This window comes from Coenobita brevimanus, chromosome 62 (genome assembly GCF_032717465.1).
Source record: "Coenobita brevimanus isolate Jiangsu-jjx chromosome 62, ASM3271746v2, whole genome shotgun sequence".
Classification (NCBI taxonomy): Eukaryota; Metazoa; Arthropoda; class Malacostraca; order Decapoda; family Coenobitidae; genus Coenobita; species Coenobita brevimanus.
The window spans coordinates 6,286,559-6,312,633 of record NC_137015.1 but is presented as its reverse complement, the minus strand read 5'-3'; the positions used below and the strand labels follow the sequence as shown (position 1 = coordinate 6,312,633).

The window sequence follows — 26,075 nt, the reverse complement described above, 5'->3', positions numbered from 1 at the left end:
GTGCCTCAATTTCTTCTTGGCAATTTTCAGCCCCATTCTCCACAATACATGCATCTCTAACTTTCTTTGTCTCTGGGCAGGCACAACAAGCCTTGCACTTGGGCTTCGTCTCCTCAGATTGTGTGTTGGATTTGTCACTGGATTCCTTCGGCATACTGGCTATGGCACTCAGAGGGGAGTCAAATCTTAATGTAGCTACTGTTTTGAAATACTACACAGACAGAATTTGACACAAAAATATTCACCTGAGTCAGAGCTACATTAACAGTACTTAACAATGCTTACAAATTTAAACCTTTATGTTCTATTTCTGCTTCCCCTTTTCCTCCTCGAGCTTTTTGAATCCCTCCTTTATCTCTTCCAAAAAACTCTTTCGGAATCGCTCAACCCGCTTGCTGGCATCAGATTCGATGGCTTCCTTAGCTACCACTTTCCCTCGTTGAAGTGCATAGGCAGTGATCTGGGCCGCACGTCTAATGGGATATGACTCTGCCAATCTGTTGATCACCTCAGGGTTGTTGAGGATGCGGCTCAAAAGATATCGCAGCACCATAGCACAATGAAGGGACTGCCAATCTGTGAGATATCAAATACAGATGTTCTGTAAAATAAAACCTTGTTATATATCTAGGCTGTCATATGTACAGGGGGTGGTGCAAAGGCAACTGCCACTGTAAGGCTCTGTATTAAATGGAAATAGAGAAATGTCACCCATCTTCGTATCTCAAATGTTCTCATTGACTACACAGGAAGTGTTGGGTAACTGTGTTAGAAGAGTCATACTGTACAGCAATGAAACATGGGGTGTAATATGGGAAGATACACAGAGATAGAAACAAAATTATTTAAGACAGATCAGATGTCTACGTGGAGTAAAACTGGATGATGGGATATCCTCAGCAGAGCTAAGATGATGAGTGTGGAAAAATGAAAAAGGAGGTAGAAAAATGAGACTGAGATGGCTTGGACACACTGAGAAGATGAGTTTTGGAAGCTGGGTGAGGAGGAGTGGAAGTAAAGAGGTACTGGGCCATCAATGGTGAGGTAAACCAACAAAGACACGGCATGAGGTGGTGTGTGCCTTAGATCTAGACTTAGTAGAGAGTTGGTGCAGAAGAGAGCAAGGTGGAGGAGTGCTATCTGGAGTATTAAAGAAAAGGGAGGGGTGGAGGGCAAATCAGACCACTGGGAGCAGCTCTGACCAGTTAGGAAAAACCCTATATATAAAATACATAAAATAAAAAATCAAATTACAATATATAAAATTTAAAAAAACGAATGTAATACGGAAAATTATTATTTTTTAAATCTAAAAATTTTCAAACCAGCTGAAGTTGCCCCACAGTGGTCAGATTTGCCCCATTCTACGGGTACTTGTATACACCCAATCCTATGCAATGGATGAAACTGGCACTCCCTATATAATACCTCTACTACTGTACAATTGCTCCACCTACTTGCAAACTTAAATGATTCCGAGAGAAGGCTTGTAACTATGAAAACTACAAATGAAGGGGGCACTCACCATCCACTCACTCAATGCAGTGATACTTTGGGAGTCTGCCCTTTCCTCTCTTCCTTCTTTCCTCTTCTGTCTTTCTTTCCCTCATTCTTTCCTCTTCCTTCTGCCTATGGGTGACTTTACACTCTCTCTTCTGTCTTTATTTCTTTCATTCTTTCCTCTTCCTTCTGCCTATGGGTGACTCTACACTGAGTGACATGCCAGATAGCTTCCTGTACACCATGAAACCATTTACCATGCTGGGTGGTAACCATATAACCAAATTATGGTGCCTGGTGATTAGTGGGTAATAACCCTTAAATACCGCAATTCGATCTGGCTTGTCTGCCACTGGAGCCACAATTAGCGGGTGTTTTTTCGACTTTCACCGAGGGGAAAATCAATATGTTCTGGCTTAAGAGGAAGAATTTACACACCTGACAGCGCAATCGGCACCCCCCTAGGCCTAATGGTTATCGCATAATCGAGGGTCAAAGTTGAAAAAGAAAAAAAAAAAAAAAATAGTTACCCAAAAAAATTTTCAAAAGCCCCCATAGCTTTGATAACTAACTATTTCTATTACTGAAATAGGTCATTGCAGTATCATATGTCACACCAAGCCCGAGAACAGGTGTTTTGGCATGTGGGGAGATTACTTGCTTTTGGGGAGATAAAAGTACCCTGTGGGGAGCAGGTTCGTAGGTAGGGTAGTTGGATAAAACCATCTTTTCTCATCAAAGTAAAGCACTTTAGTTTGTTCTAGACCACCTACTGTGAAAACAGATGTGTATGTACATGTGGGGAGATAAAATTCGATCGGGAAGAAGGCCCACAATGAGTACATTGAACCTTTGGAATTTTAAGGAAACAACCAATTTGGCTAGTTGAAACAAACAAAATCTATGTGATTTACCATATTAACCACACAAGCAGGTGTGTTTGCAGGTGTGGGGAGATAATTCACGTATGGGGAGTAACCCTGCAGCGACTCATAGTACTTCAGAAACTTTCAGAAACACCAAATGTTAATACTGTATTGCCATGAAGGAAAATTGAATATTGTTCAATACTGTTGCAGATGCATGGAAGGGAAAAGGGAAAATGTAACTCTCTTTACTATATCGAGGTGAAGGGGTGGTGGTGGGGGGGCTGGGGCTCAGATGCCTGATTGCACGTGTTTGCATGTATGGAATAGTATACAGAGAAGCATTTATTATGTTCAGGTATGAAAAGGCACAAAAAAAAACATCGAGGCAATACATATAAAGCACATGTACATGTGTTGGGGATGGGGGGAGTGGGGGAGGGGAGCATGCGGGGGGAGAGCAAGCCAAGCTGCGTGCTCGCTATCACACGATGGTTTATTGGGGGTAGGAGGGTAGTATGGAGCCGAAACAGAGGGAGGGGGTAGGGTAGGTAGGGGTATACAAGGTAGGGCGGGAAGTTGGGGGGGGGGCTGGAGGGGGATGGAATGGGCCTCGTGGTTGGGGGAGGGGTAAACTTCGATTAACAACGTCCTACTGGGACGTACAGAGGGGTAGGAGGGTCTTCAGAGAGGGTTGTTACGTGACAGATGACAAAACATTCAGGCAACAGGTAGGCTGAGAGGGGGGTGACCCCCCCTGCCCCCAAAGTGGCCGGATCACCCAACCTGAGGCCGAAGGGGTTAGTTCTCATTGGCTTGAAGGGATATACGTCACAATCGGGGCGAAGCAATGTGCAGGCAGTTTTTTACAAGGCGCTCTATATTGATGTGATTCGGCTGCAAGGACTAAAGTGGTCAACACGTACATTGACATGCTTCAGTATTTAGGGGTTACGGCGCTCCAATTTGACTGAGCCTGTGTAGGTTCATATCCACGGGGTGGCTGGGGTTTATTGCTCATGTAATACCACTCAGGGATGAGTGAGGCTGGTTACTTTCATCTTAAATGTCAGGATCAACTTGCCTAGCCCCGGGCTCCTACACTCCTCATGGGGTGATATAGGATTGGATGATGGATGGATGAAATTCACTACTGCTTGAGGCAAAGTACTGTACTGCAGAGTATTTACAACACTGATGAACACTAAGAAACCAGACAGAAACCAAAACACCACTGTTACATTGATCATTTCAAGCAAATTACAATATGTTACTTTTAGAGAGGGAGTATGTCTGATGATAAGCAAGAAGTGGAAAGAGAATATAAGAGAGTATGGAACAGTGGGTGCAAGGATTGTATGGGTAAGGATGAAAGCAGGTATACAAGCATGGGCAATTGTGTGTGCGTATGCGCTGACAGAGGACCAAGTGGCAAGAGCGAAAGATAAGTTATGGGTGAGTGTAGAAGCATGTATGGACAAGTTTGAGAGGAGTGAGAGAGTGTTTCTGATTGGAGACATGAATGGCAAAGTGGGGCATGTATGAGTGGATGGAGTGGTTGGTCAGTGGGGTGTGCCAGTTGAAGTAGATGGGAATGGTAGTGCTCTGGTGGACAACTGTGCTGGTAAGGGGTTAGCAATAGCTAACACCTACTATAGGCATAAGATGATCTACAGGTATACATGGTGAGTAATGAGGAGGATGGATGGTGAACTTGTTGAGCTAAAGGCAATGATAGACTGTGTGTGGATGAGCAAATGAGGAGACAAGTGTTGGATGCAAGAGTGTGGAGAGGGTGGGGGAAAGGAATCTTAGACCATCACTTAGTGATGGCCAAGGTAGGGCTGTAAAGAAAATGGTTGAAGAGACGAAGGGGAAGACAGGAGGAAACAGCTCCTGTCAGAAGAGTGGAGAAATTGCAAGACTGTGAGAAAATGGCTGAGTTAAAAAGCACAGTGGAAGAAAGACTGGGAAGGTATGAGTTACAGCAGATGGAAGGGGTGGAAGATGTATGTAAGATATTCACGGAAGAGATAGGCGCAGCATGTGAGGTGGCGTGTGATGTGAGGAGGAGATGCTGGGGTGGAATGATGAGGTGAAACGAGCTGTGGAACAAAAGAAGAAGGCATATAGTGAATGATTAGCAAGTAAAGGTAGGGGAGAAAATGATGGAGAGAAGAGAGAGGTATATGTGAGCAGGAGAAGGGAGGTGAAGAGATTGGTGAAGGAGAGTAAGAAGAACGTGGATAAGAGTTTGAGAGGAATCTGAGTGTGAAATGAAGGGAGGGTAAGAAATTGTTTTGAAAGGAGGTAAAGAAAGTAAGGCAGTGTGAAAGGGGTAATAGTAGCAGATTGAAAGATAGGAATAACAGATTGTTGGTGGAGAAGAGAGAGAAATTGAGGAGATGGAAGGAGCACATTGAGGATTTGTTGAATGTAGAGAGTGAGAGCAGTGCAAGTATAAGTGGTTGGGGAATGGCTGGGAGAAGAAGAGATGAGAGGAGGGAGGAAGAGATCAGTCGGGCAGAAGTAGTGGAAGCAATGAAGAAGATAAAGATGGGAAAGGCCCCAGGAATTGATGGAATGTGTAGTGAAATGCTGAGGTATGGGGAGGGGGGGAGGAGATTGTTGTGGAGTGGACATGGAAGTTATGTAGATTGGCTTGGGAAGAGGGAAGGGTTCCGGAGGACTGGAAATCAGGTATAATTGTTCCTTTATACAAAGGAAAAGGGGAGAGAGAAGTATGTGGTAACCATAGGGGTTTGCCTTTTTAGTGTGACTGGAAAATATATGGTAGAATACTCACTGACAGGGTTAGGCATATAACAGAGGAGCTAGTTGGAGGAGAACATGGGGGATTTAAGAAGGGAAAAGGGTGTGTAGATCAGATATTTGTTCTAAGATGTTTAGTGGAGAAGTATCTAGAGAAGGGAAAGAAAGTGTATGCTGCCTTCATGGACTTGGAGATAGCTTATGACAGAACAGATTGACAAGGTATGTGAAAGATATTGAGGATATATGGAGTGGAGGGGAAATTGTTGACTGCTGTGAAGAGTATGTACGAAGGAGCTAGGGCTACGCTGCGGGTGGATGGTCAGCCGAGTGAGTTCTTTGATCTCAATGTGGGACTGAAACAGGGTTGTGTGATGTCTCCATGGCTGTTTAAAATATACAAGGATGGGGTTGTAAAGGAGGTGCAAGGTGGGGCAGTGGATGTGGGGATGGCTCTAACGAATGAGGGTGAGATTTGGAAGATTCCAGTGTTGTTGTTTGCTGATGATACAATATTGTTGAGTGAAGATGAATGGAAGTTGCAAGGTTTGGTGAACGAATCTGGGACAGTGTGTAAGAAGAGGAATCTGAGAGTTACTGTAAACAAGAGTAAAATATTGGTGTTTGAGAGGAATGAAGTCACAGAATGCACAGTGAGGTTGGATGGTGAGGATATGGAGAATGTGAGTGCATTCAAGTACTTGGGTAGTGTGATGAGTAAGGATGGTACTTTGGGGGATGAAGTGCTTGAAAGGGTACAGCAGGGAAGGAAGGTTGTTGGTTCACTGAAAGCAATGATGAGAAATAGGGAGGTGAGTATGGAAGAAGTCACTGCATGATAGTATTGTGATCCCTACCCTGACGTATGGAAGCGAAGCATGGACCTTGGAAGAGGGGAAAAAGTCATGAGTGAAAGCAGTGGCTATGAGTTACTTGAAAGGAGCATGTGCAGTTACATGGAGGGACAGGTTGACGAATGAAGAAGTGAAAGAACGTTGTGGGGTGGATGTGGATGTGGTTGAGAAGATTAGGAGAAATACACTGAGGTGGTCTGGATATGTGGAGAGAATGGAGAATGAAAGACTGACTAAGAGGGTGTATGTAGGTGAGGTGGAGGAAGGGAAAGACCGAGGATGAGGTGGAGGGATGGAGTTGAGAGGTATATGGGGGGGGGGGGTGAGTTGGGGGGAAGGTAGTCAAATGGTGGGTGACAGAGCGACTTGGAGGCGTTTTGTCTGCGGCCACCCTTTGCGGGATTAGGGCGTTGGGCTATAGATAGATAGACAGACTTTTAGAATCTTTAGTACCTCAAGACATATTTATGTTTCAGATTTTCATTTATAAAAATACTACTACTTAACACTGTGCCTCCAAAACTTCATTTGTAGGATAGTAACTGCAGGACCGGATCCAACACTTCGCAAAAGTGTGGGTGGGTACGATTCCCAACACAATTATTCCAACTCTGAATTCATATGGACTCATTGCAAAATTTTTCAAAATTTATTACCAAATCTAACTTTTAAATTAAGTTACTCTATGATCCATGTTATATATGATATTTCTTGAATATTTTTGGTAAATATTATCCTTCTTTTCTTCCATCCTCCTTTGTCTTTCTTTCCTTCAGTCTTTCCTTGTCCTTCTGCCTACAAGTGACTTTACACTCCCTCTTCCATCTTTTATTCCTTCATTCTTTCCTCTTCCTTCTGCCTGTGGGTGATTCTACACTGAGTGACAAGCTAAATGGTTTCCTGTACACCAGGAAACCATTTACTATGCTGGGTGGTAACCATGTAACCAAGTTTTGGCACCTGGTGGTTTAGTGGGTAATTATTGTGCTCCAATTGGATTGAGCCAGTGAAGGTTTATATCAAAGGGGTGGTTGGGGTTTATTGCTCGTGTAATGCCACTCAGGGCTGAGTGAGGCTGATCACTCTTATCTTAAATGTCAGGACCAACTGCCTAACCCCGGGCTCCTATGCTCCTCATGGGGCAACTTAGGATTGGGTGATGGATGGATGGATGGATGGATAAGTTATTACTGGTCTGCTCCCCATGCCCCCTTCCATATCCATGCATGAACTGTAGAGTAAATGTAAGCCTCTCACTATACAGTATCTCAAAATAATAACTGAAATGAGGATATGGAAAATGTGAATACATTTAACCCCTCCACTGCAGCCGGCGTCAAATGATGTTTAGTCGATAAAAGGTGGCCTATAAAAAAATGGCGGAAATTTGGGGGAAATGAACAAACATTCTGAACATCTTCAGACTGACCTACACTACACTCCCATACACCCCATCATGCAGTTCAGAGCCTGCAACTGTGATGCGTGGGTTTTCGATTTTTTTGCTCATGGCCATGCCTAAACAAGCACAACTACACCCATTATCTCGACCCAGACAGAAAATATCATCTTTGACCTCTCTTGCGGAACACACACAACCACCCTGTTTACGATTATGACTGAATACAGGCACAAACAAAAAAGACATGATAATAAGAGAAAAATACATTTTTGTTTTGGTATCTTTACCTATTTGCTCAGGTTTCTTGTACTGGTTTGGATCATTCAACACAGTGCGACTTGTAGGAAACTGAAAACTTTCGGGAAGTGAACAAACACCTGGGACATGAGACTGACCTTCAGTTCATGCTCTCACACCTCACTTGTCAGTTCACGACCTGCTGCCGTGACAAGTGGCTGTACAAATTTTTCGCCCGTGGCCATGCTTAAACACACGTAGTTACACACCCATTATCACGACCCAGTCAGAAAACATCATCTTTCTCCTCCCTTGTGAAACACACACAACCACCCTGTTTACAATTATAAATAAACACAGGCATAAACAAAAGACATGAAAATAAAAGAAAAATTTTTTGTTTGGTATCTTTACCTATTTGCTCAAGTCTCATACACTGTTTTGAATCATTTTACATAAATCTTTGCCTTTTACAAGCATAACAGAAAAGTTTTCTGTATTCACATGATGCTTTTGTGGATGGAAAGGCCTCCCTTTCCTTCCTGATAATCAGATCGTGCAAGGTGCAAATGGTAGGTCATCTTGCGTTTCAACCCTCACTGTCCAGCCTGTAATCTCAAGGGATGACATTTATCTCACTTAGGTCTGAAAACAAACACCCTCACCTCCCTTTTCCCACAAACTCCACCAACCAGACTACAAAGATAAGTCGATACTACCATAAACACAATAAACACCGAAAAATGCAAAATAAATTCTTATTATGATTTTTTACATTCAAACATCGCATATTATGTACTGAAAAACTTCAAAATACACATATATAGTTATTTCATACCTTTTCAGCACCACTGACAATGTTTTTGGATTTAAAAAAAAAAAAAAAAAGTGCGATGTTGCGTCACTGCAATACCTTCATGTGACTTGTATCAGCTGCCTAAATTTACGCAACTTCCGCATTCAACTGCACGCCACAGGACGGGTCTAGGAAACTGAAATTTGCACTGCCAGGTACATCAGAACTTCCTATTCAATATGGCAAGAAAAAGTAAATAAATTTTCGAAACTTCAGAAAATGGCCCTGGCGTCAGCCAGGGGCACAAGTAAAATTCCGGACCCACAGCCATGGAAGGGTTAAGTACTTGGGTAGGCAAGTGTGATGGGTAAGAATGGAAGTTTGGAGGACGAAGTGCTTGAAAGGGTACAACAAGGAAGAAAGGCTGCTGGCTCTTTGAAAGCTAAGATATGAAATAGGGATGTAAGCATGGAAGTAAAAAAGTCGCTGCTTGATAGCACTGTGATACCAACTCTAACGTATGGAAGTAACGCTTGGACCTAGTTGGAAGGACACAAGCCAAGAGTGAGAGCAGTGGAAATGAGTTATTTGAGAGGAGCATGTGGAGTTACATGGAAAGACAGACTGACAAAGAATGAAGTGAAGAAATGCTGTGGTATGGATGTGATGGGATGCGTCAGGAGAAATACATTGAGGTGGTTTGGCCGAGAAAGAGAGAGAGAGAGAGAGAGAGAGAGAGAGAGAGAGTGTATGTGAGCGAGGTGGAGGGGGGAAGAGGGAAGGGAGGCCGAGGATGAGATGGTGGGATAGAGTGGAGAGGTATACAAGAGAGAGGAGGGGGGTGAGAGCAGTGAAATGGTGGGGGACACAGTGACATGGAGGTGATTTGTTTGTGGCCACCCCTTATGGGATTAAGGTGTCTGGCAATAGATAGTGATAAATTGAATAACTGCAACATAATATAAACTCTACACACTACAGATATCTATTTCTCCCAAGCTAATGCAAGATAATTTAAGCTAACAGTCCCAAAGGAATGCATTTATAGGACAAAATGTGATAATTATTCATACAATAAAAAAGCAACAATTATGTAACTTGAATGTATATATTGTACTTCTCATTTTTGGCTATATAACCCCTTCTTTACCGAAAATGTGTTTTGACGTACCCTCGTACATCACCAGTAAACACCCGTGAGACACCGGAACCGCTACCGTTGTACGCTGGTACACCCTCTAATGAATGGCAGCTTATGGGCCTCAGGGGAGCCCGGTAAGGCTGTTTCTGAGGAACTCAGGTTAGCAACAGCTCTGTGTTTTGACAACAAAGACTGTGACGAAGTTCTAACGAATTCTGGCATCATAAGATACGTCATGACTGAGTTGCGGTGGCACCAATGGCTTGCCACTCATCTGTGATGTAACCTCTTTTAGACCAATCATTATTTTATTTATAATTTCTACTACAGATATCGTACTATGTTTTCTGCTGACATACGGCAAAGTTTACACTCCTTGGCCTGCCTGAGAGAGTCAGTTACCACGCACTTGACCACGAGAGAGGGTGTACAGGATATTTTTCTCTCATGGCGTCTCTGGCAGATTCCGATAGTGACGAGTTTATTAAACATGAGGATACTTATTTAGATGTATCAGATGATGATGCAGCAGTGTCTGATGTGTCAGTAGATGACTGTGATCCTGAAAATGATAGCGAAGTTGATGTGAGTGAGGAGGAGGAAATTAGTAGCGAGCTTAGTGACTCTGCACTCTCGGCAACAAGTGGGTCAAGGTCACCATCACCATCACGTGTGTCCACACACTTCATGCTCAGCTTACAAGGTAAATAAATAAGCCATCATCTGTGCAGGATATTTTTTTCAAGCCAGTTTGTACAGTAGTTACCTGGGTAACAGTACTTTAGCATAAGATATGTAAACTTATATACCGTAATGATTCATTTTATAATATTTTTTTATTACCAACATCATGCTGGGTTTATGTGATCATCAGTATACAAAAAATAAAAAAGAGTGAATGGTTTCGACGTGGCAAAAAATATACACTACCCCTCACACTACGGGAGGGGGAGCTATCAGGTCGGTATGGGGGGTAAACGCAATGTTTACACTGGGGGGAGGGGTCGGTAAAGAAGGGGTTAACTGATAAGCTGAATTACAATCTTGTATAATAAATATAATATCTTTCTTTTAAACACAGCATGTAAACTGCTCTAAAAACACTACAGTTGGCATGTGCCTAAGTACTGTATGTATACTATACAGTGTAGAACACTGTAATATCATGAATGAAACTCACTAACCATAAATAAACAGAAGTAAAAAAAGTAAATAAATAAATATATAAATAAAATTTGTGGTAGGTGGGGGCGCTCACCATCCACTCACTCGATGTAGTGCTGCTGTCTGGTGTCTGCCCTTTCCTCTCCTCCATCCTTCTGTCCTTCCATCCTCTTCTGTCTTCCTTGCCTTAATTCTTTCCTTGTCCTTTTCCCTACAGGTAATTTTACACTCCCTCTTCTGTCTTTCTTTCCTTCATTCTTTCCTCTTCTTTCTGCCTGTGGGTGACTCTACACTGACTGACAAGCCAAATGGTTTCCTGTACACCAGGAAACCATTTACTACGCTGGGTGGTAACCATATACCCAAATTTTGGCATCTGGTGGTTTAGTGGGTAATTACTGCACTCCAATTGGATTAAGCCGGTGAAGGTTTATATCCAAGGAGTGGTTGGGGTTTATTGCTCATGTAATGCCACTCAGGGATGAGTGAGGCTGGTCAATCTCATCTTAATGTCAGGACCAACTTGCCTAGTCCCGGGTTCCTATGCTCCTCAGTGGGGCAATATAGGATTGGATGATGATGATGATGATGATGATGATCATCATCATCATCATCATCCGGACCTCCTTTCCCACCCAAGGGCAGGGTGAGGATGATGATGATGATGATGATGATGATGATGATATAAATAAAATGGGGAAAATTAAAGATTAAAAGTAGAAGAACTATCAACAGAGTGCTCAGTGTCTGATACAGTTATCTTCCTTTTACACAATTATGAGTTATATTTCTCATCTGGCTTCACCTTGTGCAATATCTCTTGCAATCCATACTTGTGTCAACAGGGTGGGTTTTGTATGCTAACCCATGTACAATAAGGCACAGGCACTTGCAGGATGATCTCAGAAGCATAAGAATTTAACTTTGGTATTAAAAAAAAAAAAAAAAAAAAAAAAAAAGGACTTGTTAAAAGCACTTTGCAACAACAGTCACTGTTGCTGTCAACATCAGTTGTAACAAATTGTGGCATTAAGTTAATTTCCCTAATATCACGGCCTCATGCCTGCTCTACCTCTGAATAGTTGGGTGTATCTTTTAAAAGCATATCAGTAAAACAAGTTTAGGTCATAAATGGCTTTTAGTGGGAAAGTGGAGTCACGACTGAGACATGATTAATGCTTTAGTTTTCATATATGGTCAAGCTGAACCATTTCTTTGCACAGTACGCAGGGAACCAGGTTAACACACTAACCATGTAAATGAAAGGATAACTGAATCCAATGACACACCATTCAAACTTCTGCTAACAATGAGAAATCAAATAATTATTTTTAAAAAGAACTAAATGAACATGAATAATTCAAAAGAGAGTCTTTACAAACACAAGCTGGTTATCAGGTGTATATATCATGTGTAAATTAAATACACTGTAAATAAAACAATGCGAAAGTGGGACAGAAATGTGGCAAAGACTGACCTTGTTAATGAGAGGCGTCACTCTTGGCCTTGTACTTGAGCAGGAGACGTTTTTTGAGGGCCAACTGCTTCCTGAGAGCCTCTAGCCGACGCAGCTGCTCTTCACGGCTGTACTCTACACCAGGCAGCTTCCTTACCTACCAACACCAAGAATAATTTTATATATGATACATATAGCTTAATGGAAAAAAAAAAAAAATACAGTGGAAAAAAACACTTGCTTCATACTGAAGTTATAGTTAGTGTGAATCATGACCATTACTGTACTATGCTGTACAGGCAGTATATAAGGTACATGCAATTAAAAAAATAAATAAATAAATACAAAATGTCAATAAACAACACATCGAATCAAGCTGCTCCTTCATTTAATCCCTTCAATCCAGTTCTCAATTTTGTAGTTTATTCTAACACCAAATTATTTTATTCAGGTTTGGGAAAGACATCAGTTGGTGGAAAGGTTAATGAAGACTGTTTTTAACCTCCTCCATGCAAAATAGTCTCTCCAAAGCTTAACAAAATAATCTGCTGGAAGCAAGATTTAATTAACATTTATATCACTGGACTGAAAGAGTTATATACACTACTTATACTGTATCAGTACTCTTATAAAGAAACAAATGATACAGTAACTTGTCACAATAACCTTTTCACTACTTTAGGCACACTTGGGTAATGGTATTATATTCTGGCTAATCCAGACCAACTTATTTATGACAGCGTGACTGCTTGAGCAATCAGATAGGAACATACTATGGCCTACATGCCACAGTCTGAGCCCACGAGATGCCCATTGGTTTTTCAGTTCTATTATCGTTTCAACCCCTAACAGAATTCATTATTTTCCTGTTCGCCAATGGATGGTTCTCTCAATGACAAGAACTTTGAGTACCAACACTTACCAATGCAACTCAGTAATAACAATGATACATTTTTTTTTTTTCTTTTTTTCCCCTGAAATCTCAGTTGGAAGCTGGTCTTGTCACGGCCAGATCTGGTGAGTTATGAATGTGTGCAAATGTTGGTGTCCACCGCGCTTTACCCGCCTTGAGCAACAGCCAATAAGCAACCTGATGTCAAGGATGGTCATTTTGAATGAATCATGGACTATGGCCAATGAGCGACCTCCTTACAATCTCCTTTGTTTTAGGCCAATCATTTCAAACCTAATTTCCCTAAATAGGAAATGGGAGGCCCTTCAAATTAATATGAATTTAGTCTAGCTATGATGACCATCCAGTGCAGCTGTCTGAGTTGTGACTATGGGTTTTACGAATTTTCATCATTCATGCATTGCCAGACGCCATGTATCCCAAACGGGGTGGCCAAGGGCTTAGAGTTAATTGTTTTACAGGGAGGGGCACTAATCCTCCACCAACCCCACTTGAGACGTAGGGAGAACGTTATGCCAACAGCATCTGGTGTTCCCAGGCGGTCACCCATCCAAGTACTAACCAGTAAATTATTCTGAAAACAATCTATCTATCTATCTATAGCCCGACGCCCTAATCCCGCAAAGGGTGGCCGCAGACAAAACGCCTCCAAGTCACTCTGTCACCCACCATTTGACTCCCCTCCCCCCAACTCACCCCCCCCTCCCTCATATACCTCTCAACTCCATCCCTCCACCTCATCCTCGGTCTACCCCTCCCTCTCCCTCCCTCCACCTCACCTACATACACCCTCTTAGTCAGTCTTTCATTCTCCATCCTCTCCACATGTCCAAACCACCTCAGTGTATTTCTCCTAATCTTTTCAACCACATCCACATCTACCCCACAACGTTCCTTCACTTCTTCATTCGTCAACCTGTCCCTCCATGTCACTCCACATGCTCCTCTCAAGTAACTCATTTCCACTGCTCTCACTCTTGACTTGTTCCCCTCTTGCAAGGTCCACGCTCGCTTCCATACGTCAGGGTAGGGATCACAATACCATCATGCAGTGACTTCTTAACTTCCATACTCACCTCCCTATTTCTCATCACTGCTTTCAGTGTGCCAACAACCTTCCTTCCCTGCTGTACCCTTTCACGTACTTCATCCCCCAAAGTTCCATCCTTACTCATCACACTACCCAAGTACTTGAATGCACTCACATTCTCCATATCCTCACCATCCAACCTCACTGCACACTCTGTGACTTCATTCCTCTCAAACACCATAACTTTACTTTTGTTTACATTAACTTTCAGCTTCCTCCTCCTACACACTGTCCCAAATTCATTCACCAAACCTTGCAACTCCCATTCATCTTCACTCAACAATACTGTATCATCAGCAAACAGCAACACCGGAAGCTTCCAAATCTCACCCTCATTCATTAGGGCCACCCCGACATCCACTGCCCTACCTTGTACCTCCTTTACGACCCCATCCATATATATATTAAACAGCCATGGAGACATTACACACCCCTGTTTCAGTCCCACACTGAGATCAAAGAACTCACTCAGCTCTCCATCCACTCGCACCGTAGCCCTAGCTCCCTCGTACATACTCTTCACAGCACTCAACAATTTCCCCTCCACTCCATATATTCTTAATACCTTCCACATACCTTTCCTATCTATTCTGTCATAAGCTTTCTCCAAGTCCATGAAGGCAGCGTACACTTTCCTTCCCTTCTAGATACTTCTCCACTAAACATCTTAGAACAAATATCTGATCTACACACCCTTTTCCCTTCCTAAATCCCCCTTGTTCTTCTCCAACTAGCTCCTCTGTCATATGCCTCACCCTGTCAATGAGTATTCTACCATATATTTTACCAGTCACACTAAGAAGGCAAATACCCCTATGGTTACCACATACTTCTCTCTCCCTTTTCCTTTGTACAGAGGAACAATTATACCTGATTTCCAGTCCTCTGGAACCCTTCCCTCTTCCCAAGCCAATCTACACAACTTCCATATCCACTCCACAACAATCTCACCCCCATACCTAAGCATTTCACCACACACTCCATCAATTCCTGGGGCCTTTCCCAGCTTAATCTTCTTCATCGCTTCCACTACTTCCGACCTACTGATCTCTTCCTCCCTCCTCTCATCTCTTCTTCTCCCAGCCATTCCCCAACCACTTATACTCACACTGCTCTCACTCTCTACCTTCAACAAATCCTCAAAGTGCTCCTTCCATCTCCTCAATTCTCTCTCTTCTCCACCAACAATCTATTATTCCTATCTTTCACTCCCCTACTATTTCCCCCTTTCACACTGCCTTACTTTCTTTACCTCCTTCCAAAACAATTTCTTACTCTCCCTCCATTTCACACTCAGATTCCTCCCAAACTCTTCATCCACTTTCTTCTTACTCTCCTTCACCAGTCTCTTAACCTCCCTTCTCCTGCTCACATATACCTCTCTCTTCTCTCTCTCATCTTCTCCCCTACCTCTACTCGCCAACCATTCACCATATGCCTTCTTCTTTTGTTCCACAGCTCGTTTCACCTCATCATTCCACCATGCTGTCCCTTGCACACCCTTGCATCTCCTCCTCACTCCACAAACCACCTCACACGCTGCGCTTATCTCTTCCGTGAATATCTTACATACGTCTTCCACCCCTTCCATCTGCTCTAGCTCATACCTTCCCAATCTTTCTTCCACTATGCTCTTATACTCTGTCCTCTTCTCACTATTTTGCAATTTCTCCACTCTTCTCACAGGAGCTGCTTCCTCCTGTCTTCCCCTTCGCCTCCTCAACCACTTTCTTTGCAGCTCTATCTTGGCCATCACTAAGTGATGGTCCGAGACTCCATTCCCCCACCCTCTCCACACCCTTGCATCCAACACTTGTCTTCTCATTCGCTCATCCACACACACGTAGTCTATCATTGCCTTTCGTTCAACAAGTTCACCATCCATCCTCCCTTATTACTCTCCATGTATACCGGTGGATCATCTTATGATTTGAAAGTAGGTGTTGGCTATTGCCAACCCCTTACCAGCACAGATGTCCACCAAAGCACTACCATTCCCATCTACTTCCGCTGGCACACCCCACTGACCAACCACTCCATCCACTCGTACATTCCCGACTTTGCCATTCATGTCTCCAATCAACAGCACTCTCTCGCTCCTCTCAAACTTGTCCATACATGCTTCTACTTTCGCCCAAAACTCATCTTTCACTCTTGCCACTCGATCCTCTGTTGGAGCATACACACATACAATCGCCCATGCTTGTATACCTACTTTCATCCTCACCCATACAATCCTTGCACCCACTGTTCCATACTCTCTTATATTCTCCTTCCACTTCTTGCTTATCATCAGACATACTCCCTCTCTTGCCCTCTCATTCTCACTGACTGCATTACATTTACCTACACCGTATTCCCATTCTCTCATCCTTTCACCTTTCCATTTAGTTTCAGTCAATCCACATATATCCACTTTTGCATCCTCAAGCACCTGGACAATCTCTCTCTCTTTCACTTCATCATTCACTCCTCTCACATTCCACGTTCCTACTCTCAGAATGTCCTTTGTCCGTTCCTTAGTCGTCAACGTATGGTCCGTCTGGGTCCGAGGCGCTTTATTTGCTTTTTTAGTTAGTTCTTTTTACGGGGTGGGGCACTAACCCACCACCAACCCTTTTAGTCGCCTCGTACGACAAGCAGGGATACTGGGGGAGTATTCTTGAAACCCCCCCTACCCCCATGCTTCTATTAAATTCCTGGACGAAACGTTCAGGAATGAAGACGGAATACTTCCATCAGTATTTCTCAAAATATTTATTCCTAAAGGAATATACGACTGCTACACTCCTCCGCTTCGTCACTGCGCATGTCTCTACAAGCCACACAGGCAAGCCAACAGCCAGTGACTTTAGGTTAGTTCTGGGGCTGGGCAAGAACCGTTAAAATTGGAACCGATGGTTCCAACTCTCAATGCCAAAGGAATCGTTGGAACCTGTTCCAGAACCGGTTCCTAGGGCTGGGCTAGAATCGTTAAAATTGGAACAGACGGTTCCGATTCTCAGTCCCAAAGGAATCATTGGCCTGTTCTAGAACCGATTCCTAAAAGTAGGTGACATAACTGCTTTCTATTGTAAAGCCTTTATTTGCCAGCTGGGAAGGACAGCATGTGATGCAGGAGCATTAAATAATAAGTACAGTATTTACAATTTTCCCTCTTCATTTATTTTGCAGGAAGAAAAAATCTAATTTACTAAAACATAGTTTTATCAAAAATAATAACGCCAACCACTGGGAAATAATAAACAAACATATGCTTCTCTGTATCAAAATTATTAAAGTCAAACAATTAAACCACTGGGAATTATCAAATAAACATATATGCATCCGTTTAGTCTTTATCAAAAATAATAATGCTAACCACTGGGAAATACAGATTAAACTTGTTTCTCTTTATAAAAAATAATAATGCTAACCATTGGGAAATATTAAATAAACGTGCTTCTCATAATTCATTGTTATCAGTGACAGACTGCAGTTAACGAAAGAAAAAACTTCCTTATTTTTAAAAAATAATAATTTTGGAAATAAATTTGATTCACCACTATAATGAAATAAAATTACCGATGTCTAACTTGTTAATAAAACACACTAATTTGTAATCTCTAATAATAAAGACAAGTGTTTGTATGTTTGTTACCTATAAACTAAGCTCCGTTAGGGTCTACCCCCACATATGATACATATTCTGAATCAGCATGATCCAGGGACTGTCTTGGTATATAATTTATTAGGAATAATTATATGTTGAAAAGTTACATTAGGTATATTGGCTGAAGGCCCAATCAGCTCTCTGCTAGATCTAGCCAACAAAGTCCGCCCGAAGGGAGGACCTTAACGGCTGGTTAACAAATATTTCTCACTTAGCACTTACATATTTCATATTCTTGTTGGAGAATAATTTCATGTTTATGTTTTTGTCCTTAAGTCAGCTTCATCTTTGGGACACTAATTCGCCAGCCTTAGAAAAAAGCCACTCTGATGGCACTGATGATGCAGGGGAGCAGAGATACATTTTTGCTTGCTCTTGGAGTTGCTGTTGGCGGAACTGCTTCTTGGGAACTGGTTCCAAAGTTGGAAACTGATTCTGAGTTAACCTCATCAGAATCACTAAAACCAATTCTTATGGAACCGGTTCTTGCCCAGCCCTAGTTAGTTCAGTTAATATAGCACAGCCTTATACAAGATTAGGTTTGACTGGTTAGGTTAGATTAGATTAATTAAAAATAAATAAATTAATAAATTTCCTTCAGTTAATACAGCACAGCCTTATATAAGGTTAGGTTTGACTGGTTAGGTTTGGTAGGTTAGGTTTGACTGGTTAGGTTAGATTAGGTTAATGAAGAAAACACAGTTAAATATATAATTCTTCTTTTAACCTATTTTTGTGATTTCTGCACCATTTCTATTGTCGATAATATCGCAAAATGCATGTTTTGGAGGGGATGAAGTGGGGAAACGGGTGGGGGGGCCAAAACTCGAACAGGTAATCTGCAGTAAATTCGACAATCAAAATCCTACAGAAAACACTAAAATCAGTAGGTTTCTGAAAAAATAAAATTAAAGGGGGGTTGGGTCTTAAACGATAATTTTACCAATTCTTTTTTTTTTTAACCAATTTTAGTGATTTCTGTACGATTTATATTGCTGATTATATCACAAAATGCCCGTTTTGGGGGGTTGAAGTCGGGAAGAGGGAGGGGATCAAAACTCAAAAACGGGTAATTTGCGTTAATATCAACAATCAAAATACTACAGAAAACACTAAAATCAGTAGGTTTCTGAAAAAATAAAATTAAAAGTGGGTTGGGGGCTTAAACAATAACTTTATTGGTTCTTCTATTGTGCCGATGCTACCAGGGGCATAGGTCAGTCTCCTACCATAAAAGGTTTCGGACTAATGATAGCCTAGCCTCAAGCTCCTATGCTCAGAAACAGGCAAAATGGAATTCAACTTTTTTTTTTTTTTAGTTAACTGAGAAAGTTTCCAACCCTAAGACCACTAGAACTCTCATCAGCTGAACAAAATAGTCTTTGGTAGCCCTAAGTCAATGTCACTGTTGCCATGGTCCCAGATTTATCTGGATGTAAGCTTGGCGAACTGCATGCTCAAGCCACAGTCCATCATCCTCTTTTGAGGGATTGGAGGAGTTGAGGGATGGTTTTATAACTAGGCAACAGAGCCACCTGGTTATATCAGTGCAACCATGTGAAGGCTTCTGATTCCAGTGCAAGTAGCCCGGGCAAAATTATATAATGCATCCATGGAAAAGTTAATGACGATGCTTTATTAAACAGCATATACATGAATGTTCCTCACCTGCTCACGTGCTGTTTGTATCTTGCGCTGCAGTTCCAACACTTTTTGGTTTGAATCCTGAGATACACGACCCACGTCTGTCTGTTCCTTTTCCAAGCTGCACCAAAACAATATTATTTTAATCCTTATTACCAGTAAAACATTCCACCAAAGTACAGTACTGTGCAATACTATATGTATACCATACCAGCAACAGGACCTTGTATAAAGTATCAAAACTTATACAACTAGTAGGGAACAACACTGTACACCTGTATTTGCAAAACTTCAAACAATATTTGTAGACAACAAGAGAACTTAAATTGTCAGATTTTCTATAAATTATTATCTATCTATCTATTGCCAGACGCTCTTGACTTGTGTCCTTCCAACAACATCCAAGCTTCACTTCCATACGTTAGAGTTGGTATCACAATACTGTCATCTATAAATTACATAGGACTTAAAAGCAATTATTAATAATGATGACAAAATTAATAAATAATTACAATACTGTAATAATAATAATAATAATAATAATAATAATAATAATAATAACAATAATACCAAGTAATAATATAATAATAATAATAAGCTAATCTATCTATCTATCTACTGCCAGACGCCATAATCCCGTAAAGGGTGGCCATTTGACTTTGAGTTATTTGTTTTACGGGGAGGGGCACTAACCCTCCACCAACCCACTTGTTGACACGTAGGGAGCACGTATGGTTTGGTTATATGGTTACCACCCAGCGTTGTAAATGGTTTCTTGGCTTACAGGAAACCATTTGGCTTGTCACTCAATGTAAAGCCACCTGTAAAGGAAAGAAAAGCAATAAGTAGTGACAGGAAAGATGGGAGAAATAGGAAGAGAGGAGGACAGGCACAGAAAAAGAAAGATAAAGGCTAAGGAAGAAGTAGGCAGCACTACATCAAGTGAGTGGATGATGGTGAGAAATAGGAAGAGAGGAGGGCAGGCACAGAAAAAGAAAGATAAAGGCTAAGGAAGGAGTAGGCAGCACTACATCAAGTGAGTGGATGATGGTCGCCACCATCTACCACAAAATAAGCTAATACTACTATTAATAAGCTAATACTAAGTAATCCCTCTAATATCCGAACGCCCAATATCCGAACATCCCCACTAACCGGACATAATTGTCCCGGGACCCAATATTCCCAAAATGGTCTGAAAACCGCAAAAAATTTGGGGGGGGGGGGATGAATTTTTCCCGCCCGTAATTTGAACTTGGCGCGCGTGGCGCAGGACAGCTTTGTTGTGGCGCATCATTCCTCCGACATCCGATAGAGTGCCGCTGCATCCTCCCCACTTTCCGCCTCTCTCTCGTTGCAAGTGCACGCTCGTCGTCATGGCTGCCCACGTGCTCACTTTTGTGGTGGTTCCTTACCTGCTGCAGGCACTCTTGCTGCTCTCAGGCCTCTTATTAGTGTGTGTGATGACGGCCCCGCCGCCTGAGAAGAGGAAGAGAGTGGTGTTGACTCTGGAGAAGAAACAGGAGATATTGGAGAAAGTAGATGCAGGGTGGTCTTCTTCCCGCATCCTCCGCGAGTTCAACCTGGCCCGATCTACTTTGTTCGATATCAAGAGATCCCGAGACAAACTCATGCAGTACACAGCTGACTTCTCGTCGAGAAGCAAACGCAACGTGGAGAGGAAGGTGATGTTTACTCCCAAGTTTGCTGAAATCGACCGCTCCATGTTGATTTGGTATCGACAGCAACGTGCTGCTGGTGTGATGGTACGTGGAACGGAGCTGAAGGCTGCTGCTAAGAAGTTTGCCAGGCTTCACGACGCCCTAGACTTCAAGGCATCCGAGAGTTGGCTCTTCGCGTTCAAGTTACGGCATGGCCTTACCAACCGTAAAGCTCATGGCGAAGCTTTGGACGCTAACAAGGATGGAGTTGATTAGTTTCGGCACAAGGTGAAGGGCTTGATCGACAGGGAGGGCCTCACTCTCGGTCAAGACTACAATGCTGACGAAACTGGTTTATTCTATCACTCTTTGCCAACGAACACTCTAGCCAAGGAGACGGAGAAGTGTGTACCTGGCCGCAAGCTCTCCAAGCAACGGATATCTGCTTTGTGTTGTGCCAATGCTAACGGCATGCACCACCTTAAGCCCGTTATTGTTGGCCGTGCAAAGCAGCCTCGGTGTCTTCGTGGGGTGATGGATGTCCTTCCTGTCGTCTGGTACCATTCTTTGAAGGCATGGTTTACAGCCCAGATCTTCAAAGACTGGTTCCACCGCCACTTCGTCAAGGAGGTCATACATTACCAGACGAAGACACTGGGAATCCCGCGCGACCAGGTAAAGGCCCTCCTTCTCCTCAACAATGCACCTGCCCACCCATGCGACAAGGACTTGGTGGCTGAAAATGGCCGGATTAGGTGCATGTTTCTGCCACCTAATACGACTGCTCTCATCCAACCAATGGACCAAGGAGTGATCGTGGCAACAAAGCACCTATACCGAAGGAAGTTCCTGGACGAGGTGATGGTTGTTCTCGAGGACGAGGACGAGCGCAGGGAGGGACGGGACACGCGAGGCCAGCGGACTTTGGAAAACCTTCGCTGCTACAACATCAAGTCTGCAATCTACAACTGGGCCAGTGCATGGAAGGAAGTCCCTGTCAAGACTCTAGAAAATGGTTGGTCTCATCTGCTTCTCGGAAGGGATGTGGAGTACGATTTTCTAGGTTTTGACGTGGATGACTTCCATGCACAGCTACGTACGCATGGCAACGATGTTGATGTGGACGATGTGCGTGAGTGGTTGGATGACGACGAGGGCGATCCTGGGTATCAGACATTGTCTGATATCGAGATCGCATCTTCAGTTGCAGGTGTCAGTACCCAGCTTGAAGATTCCGACGAGGACGGCGACGATGATGCGGACTCCTCTCAGCACGACACTACTCCAGCCATCCCCAAGCTGAGCGCACTTCGGGAACACCTAGAGTTCGTTCTTGACTACCTGGAACACCCAGACTGCGACAGGGAGATGGGGCCCTTGGGACTCGTGGAGGAAGTGCGTGCTTTCAGGCAGCGCATCATCAATCGTCAGAATCGTCGGTCCTTGCGTCAACCAACGATTGACAGTTTTTTCAGGCCCGTATCCCCTGCTGTGCCCAGCCCTGGTTCCACTCCGTTGCCTCCCTAAGACAGGCCCTCATGCTCCGAGCCACAGCCCAGCACATCAGCCACGGTGGAGTCATCGCTCGACGTGAGTTTGCGTCTGTCTTCAGAGTCGACTGCAGTGGGTACGCCATCACCACGACCCAGCGACGCACCCCTAGGTCACCTGCCAGTGATACTCTCGGACTCTGACAGTGATTAAACAGCAAGAACTTCTCCACTAGACCACACGGGAATTTACAGTGTTGTGCAGTGAAAAAAACTGTGTTGTGTTAAGGATTTACAGTTGTGAGTGAGAATACAATTTTGGAACAACATTTAACATAAATAGACTTGTTTGTTTTTGCTTTAGAAAATGGTTAGAAGAGTGGGAAAAGTTAAAGTGCTGAGTGCAACACTTAGTAAGTTACAATGGAGCACAAGTTAGACAAGAGTGCGCACTGTGAAGAGAACGGACTTCTGAGTGCGATTGACTAAGTTCAGTGCAAGACTTCATGAACAGTGTACTGCAAGTGCTTCAGGAAATCCTTCTTACTGTCAGAGTCCGAGAGGAGGCAGTTATTCATCGAGATGGCCATGGACTTGCTGTAAGTAGGCAGAATGTTTCATACTGTACTTTTTTCCATACTATACTTACCTCAAACACCTCATTTCACTCTTTAATGTCCTTTATTGGTGTGAATAGGGTGTTAGGAGCTATGCATGTGCAGTAGGAAGGTGTTTTTCTGAGTTAGGCTAGGTTAGGGTCCATAAGTACCGGTACCAGTCCAGAAGCCAGGCACTTGTAAGTACCCAGAATGTTGAATACTGTATGAACCTACCTCAAAACCCTCATTTTATGCTTCTTTTGCATTTATTTCAGTCTTTTATATGCCTTCTTGGTGTGATTTGGGTCTTAAATAGGAGCTATGCTTGTCCAGAGGGAGTTGTATAGGTGTTTCTCTGAGTTAGGGTCCATAAGTACAAGTCCATAAGCTGGGGCCCAATATCCGGACAGGACCACTATCCGGACCTGCCTATGGCTCTATTACGTCGGATATTGGAGGGATTACTTAATAATCACAAGAAAATTTACAAGAGGAGAATCAAATTGGATACAAAGAATCAAACTGGATAAGAGTAAAAACTCATTTGGTAATACAGTAGTTGTTAATAACTGGAATGTGTACCCCAGTAAGTAGTGGAATCTGAATCAGGTTTGCATTTTGAAATTACTTTTAGATAAATCTTGGAAAGAACAGGATCTGATGTATGACTATTAAGCTAAAATACTATCTATTGCCAGACACCTCAATCCCGTACAGGGTGGCCACAAACAATTTGCCTCCACGTCGCCCTGTCCCCCACCATTCACTGCCCTGCTCACAACTCACACCCCCCTCTCATATACTTCTCCATCCCATCCCTTCATCTCATCCTCAGCCTCCCCCTCCCTCTCCCCCTCCTCCACCTCACTCACATACACTCTCCTCATCAGTCTCTCACCCTCCATCCTCTCCACATGGCCAAACTAAAATACAATTAGACAATATTATATAGACTGCCACCACATATTTAGTTGATACTTGTAGTTCAGAGCTGGATACACAGGCCTCTTCCAGAATGTCAATTGTAAAAAACTTTGAGAAACTACCCTAAATAAAAATCAGTAGAGATATACCGGTAGTTTGCAAGCATCACTTAAACCACTGCCAAAAATTCTATGACTGTTTTACGCACTATTGTAATCATAATCAACTATGCAAAAAACAAATATGGTCTAACTGATGGGCAGTTTCCCAAGTAGGTTTAAGGACTCTGTCATTACAAAAATAACAAGCTCCTTTGGCAAAATTCATATGTGGAACTTTATCAGGAACATTACACCAACACAGGGCAACTGGTGCACACAAAAATTAATGAAAAAATGTACAAGTATAATCACAAAATAAAAATAAACTAAACTGAAAAGTCACTGCTCATGATGCCCTAGAGTTTAACCATAGTGATAAAATCATTCAGCTGCATCAAATGAATAACTGGAATATATAATCACAGGGGTTCACTGCTTACACTGGTACCCTTGTTAGTATTATTTCAGAATTACACCCTTACGAGACTGAAATGTTCACCGTTTTGCTTATGCAATATATGGCAGTGATGGACGAAAGGGACTAGCTAGACCTGCAGCCAGCATTCACTAAAACGTATCATAAGGTAAGGTATGCACATCCACTGCAAATGCAAATGCACTGTAGCTATCTAGTAAGTTGAGGAGGGGGGAAGGATTGTCCAGCTCTTACCTCTATTTGTTACTGCAGCTATGTTAAAATTGGGCTGGGTTAGGTTGGGCTGGGTTGGGTTTGCTCATTTAACATTGAGGTAAATTTTTAGAAGTAACCAACGTTTTCTTTTATTATTATTTTTATGGTTTCCAATGCAAAATACTGTGCTTTAATTAGTTTTGACCCTCATTTTGGGGGGAAAATCCCCTTTTTGAATTTTGAGTAAGATTTCTAAAAGTGGGTTTATCCCCCAAAAGCAAGATCAAGATTAATTAAAAACACAATATTTTGCATTAAACTAACCCAAACTAACCTAACCTAGGCCTAATCTAGAGCCTGACATAGACTGAGTGCACACGCCTGCACCAGCCAATATGGCGCGACATTCATCTGCTACTGAGCGATAGCCTAACCTAAGTTACTATATGACTACCCCTATAAAATTTGCTCCCCCAACTCAAACTAGGCTTAAAAGGTAAGTCTTAGAATAGTTCAGGGACGTAATATAATGAAAATTGGTAATGTTGGTTACTTCTAAAGTTATACCAACATTGATGTTTTAAAAGAGAGAGGAGGTGAATGATCTGCCTCCAACTCCATATCCAGTGAATGCAGTAAATAAATTTCAATGTCCGTCAGTTGGGTGGTCCCAAATTTCTTTCTTTTTTTGCCCAAATCAGATAAAGTATTATAACTACATACCGACAGTACTCAATTAACCTACTTAACAGCTTGCATGCTACTACAGAATGGTATCTGATGGAGAATGCCGATGAAGGAACCAGATTATATAACCACCATCCAAATAATTAGCGGACCTCCTTAACAACCTCAATTAGACACAATAAACATAGGAGTGGATAATTGGGGTATGGCCACATAATATATATAAATGCAACCATAAACACTTCACTCATCAATTTGTAAAAATAACTGAAAAATAAAGGCAAATAATTACCAATGACGGAATCCTCTTGATAATCCATGAATATCGAGTAAATTTCTATAAAAGAGCAGAACTCTGCAAAGCAACTCAATCTACAATAAATTTTCTTCTTTTCCTCATACTCACCACCGCAGGTACTGATAAATGACCGGCAGAAAGTCCACGTCAATATCCTCTGCCGCCACCGCCTGAGAGGACATACTGAGACCGGGCTG

At 42.5% G+C, this 26,075-nt stretch overlaps 1 protein-coding gene across 2 annotated transcripts; it reads right to left on the bottom strand.

The window, feature by feature from the left end:
- Positions 1 to 161: 161 nt before the first annotated feature.
- On the bottom strand, positions 162 to 26,075 carry LOC145404096 (mediator of RNA polymerase II transcription subunit 9-like). Of its 2 annotated transcripts, XM_080275710.1 has the most exons (4): positions 25,987 to 26,075; positions 19,512 to 19,608; positions 12,210 to 12,345; positions 465 to 576 (listed from the first exon to the last, which is right to left on the bottom strand). In XM_080275710.1, the coding sequence occupies exons 1-3, from the start codon at positions 26,058 to 26,060 to the stop codon at positions 12,214 to 12,216; spliced, it is 303 nt and encodes a 100-aa protein (XP_080131836.1). In that variant the 5' UTR covers positions 26,061 to 26,075; the 3' UTR covers positions 465 to 576; positions 12,210 to 12,213. The 2 variants fall into 2 exon arrangements, with proteins under 2 accessions (XP_080131837.1, XP_080131836.1); XM_080275711.1 differs by lacking the exons at positions 12,210 to 12,345; positions 19,512 to 19,608; positions 25,987 to 26,075 and adding an exon at positions 7,790 to 7,828 and having other exon boundaries at positions 162 to 576.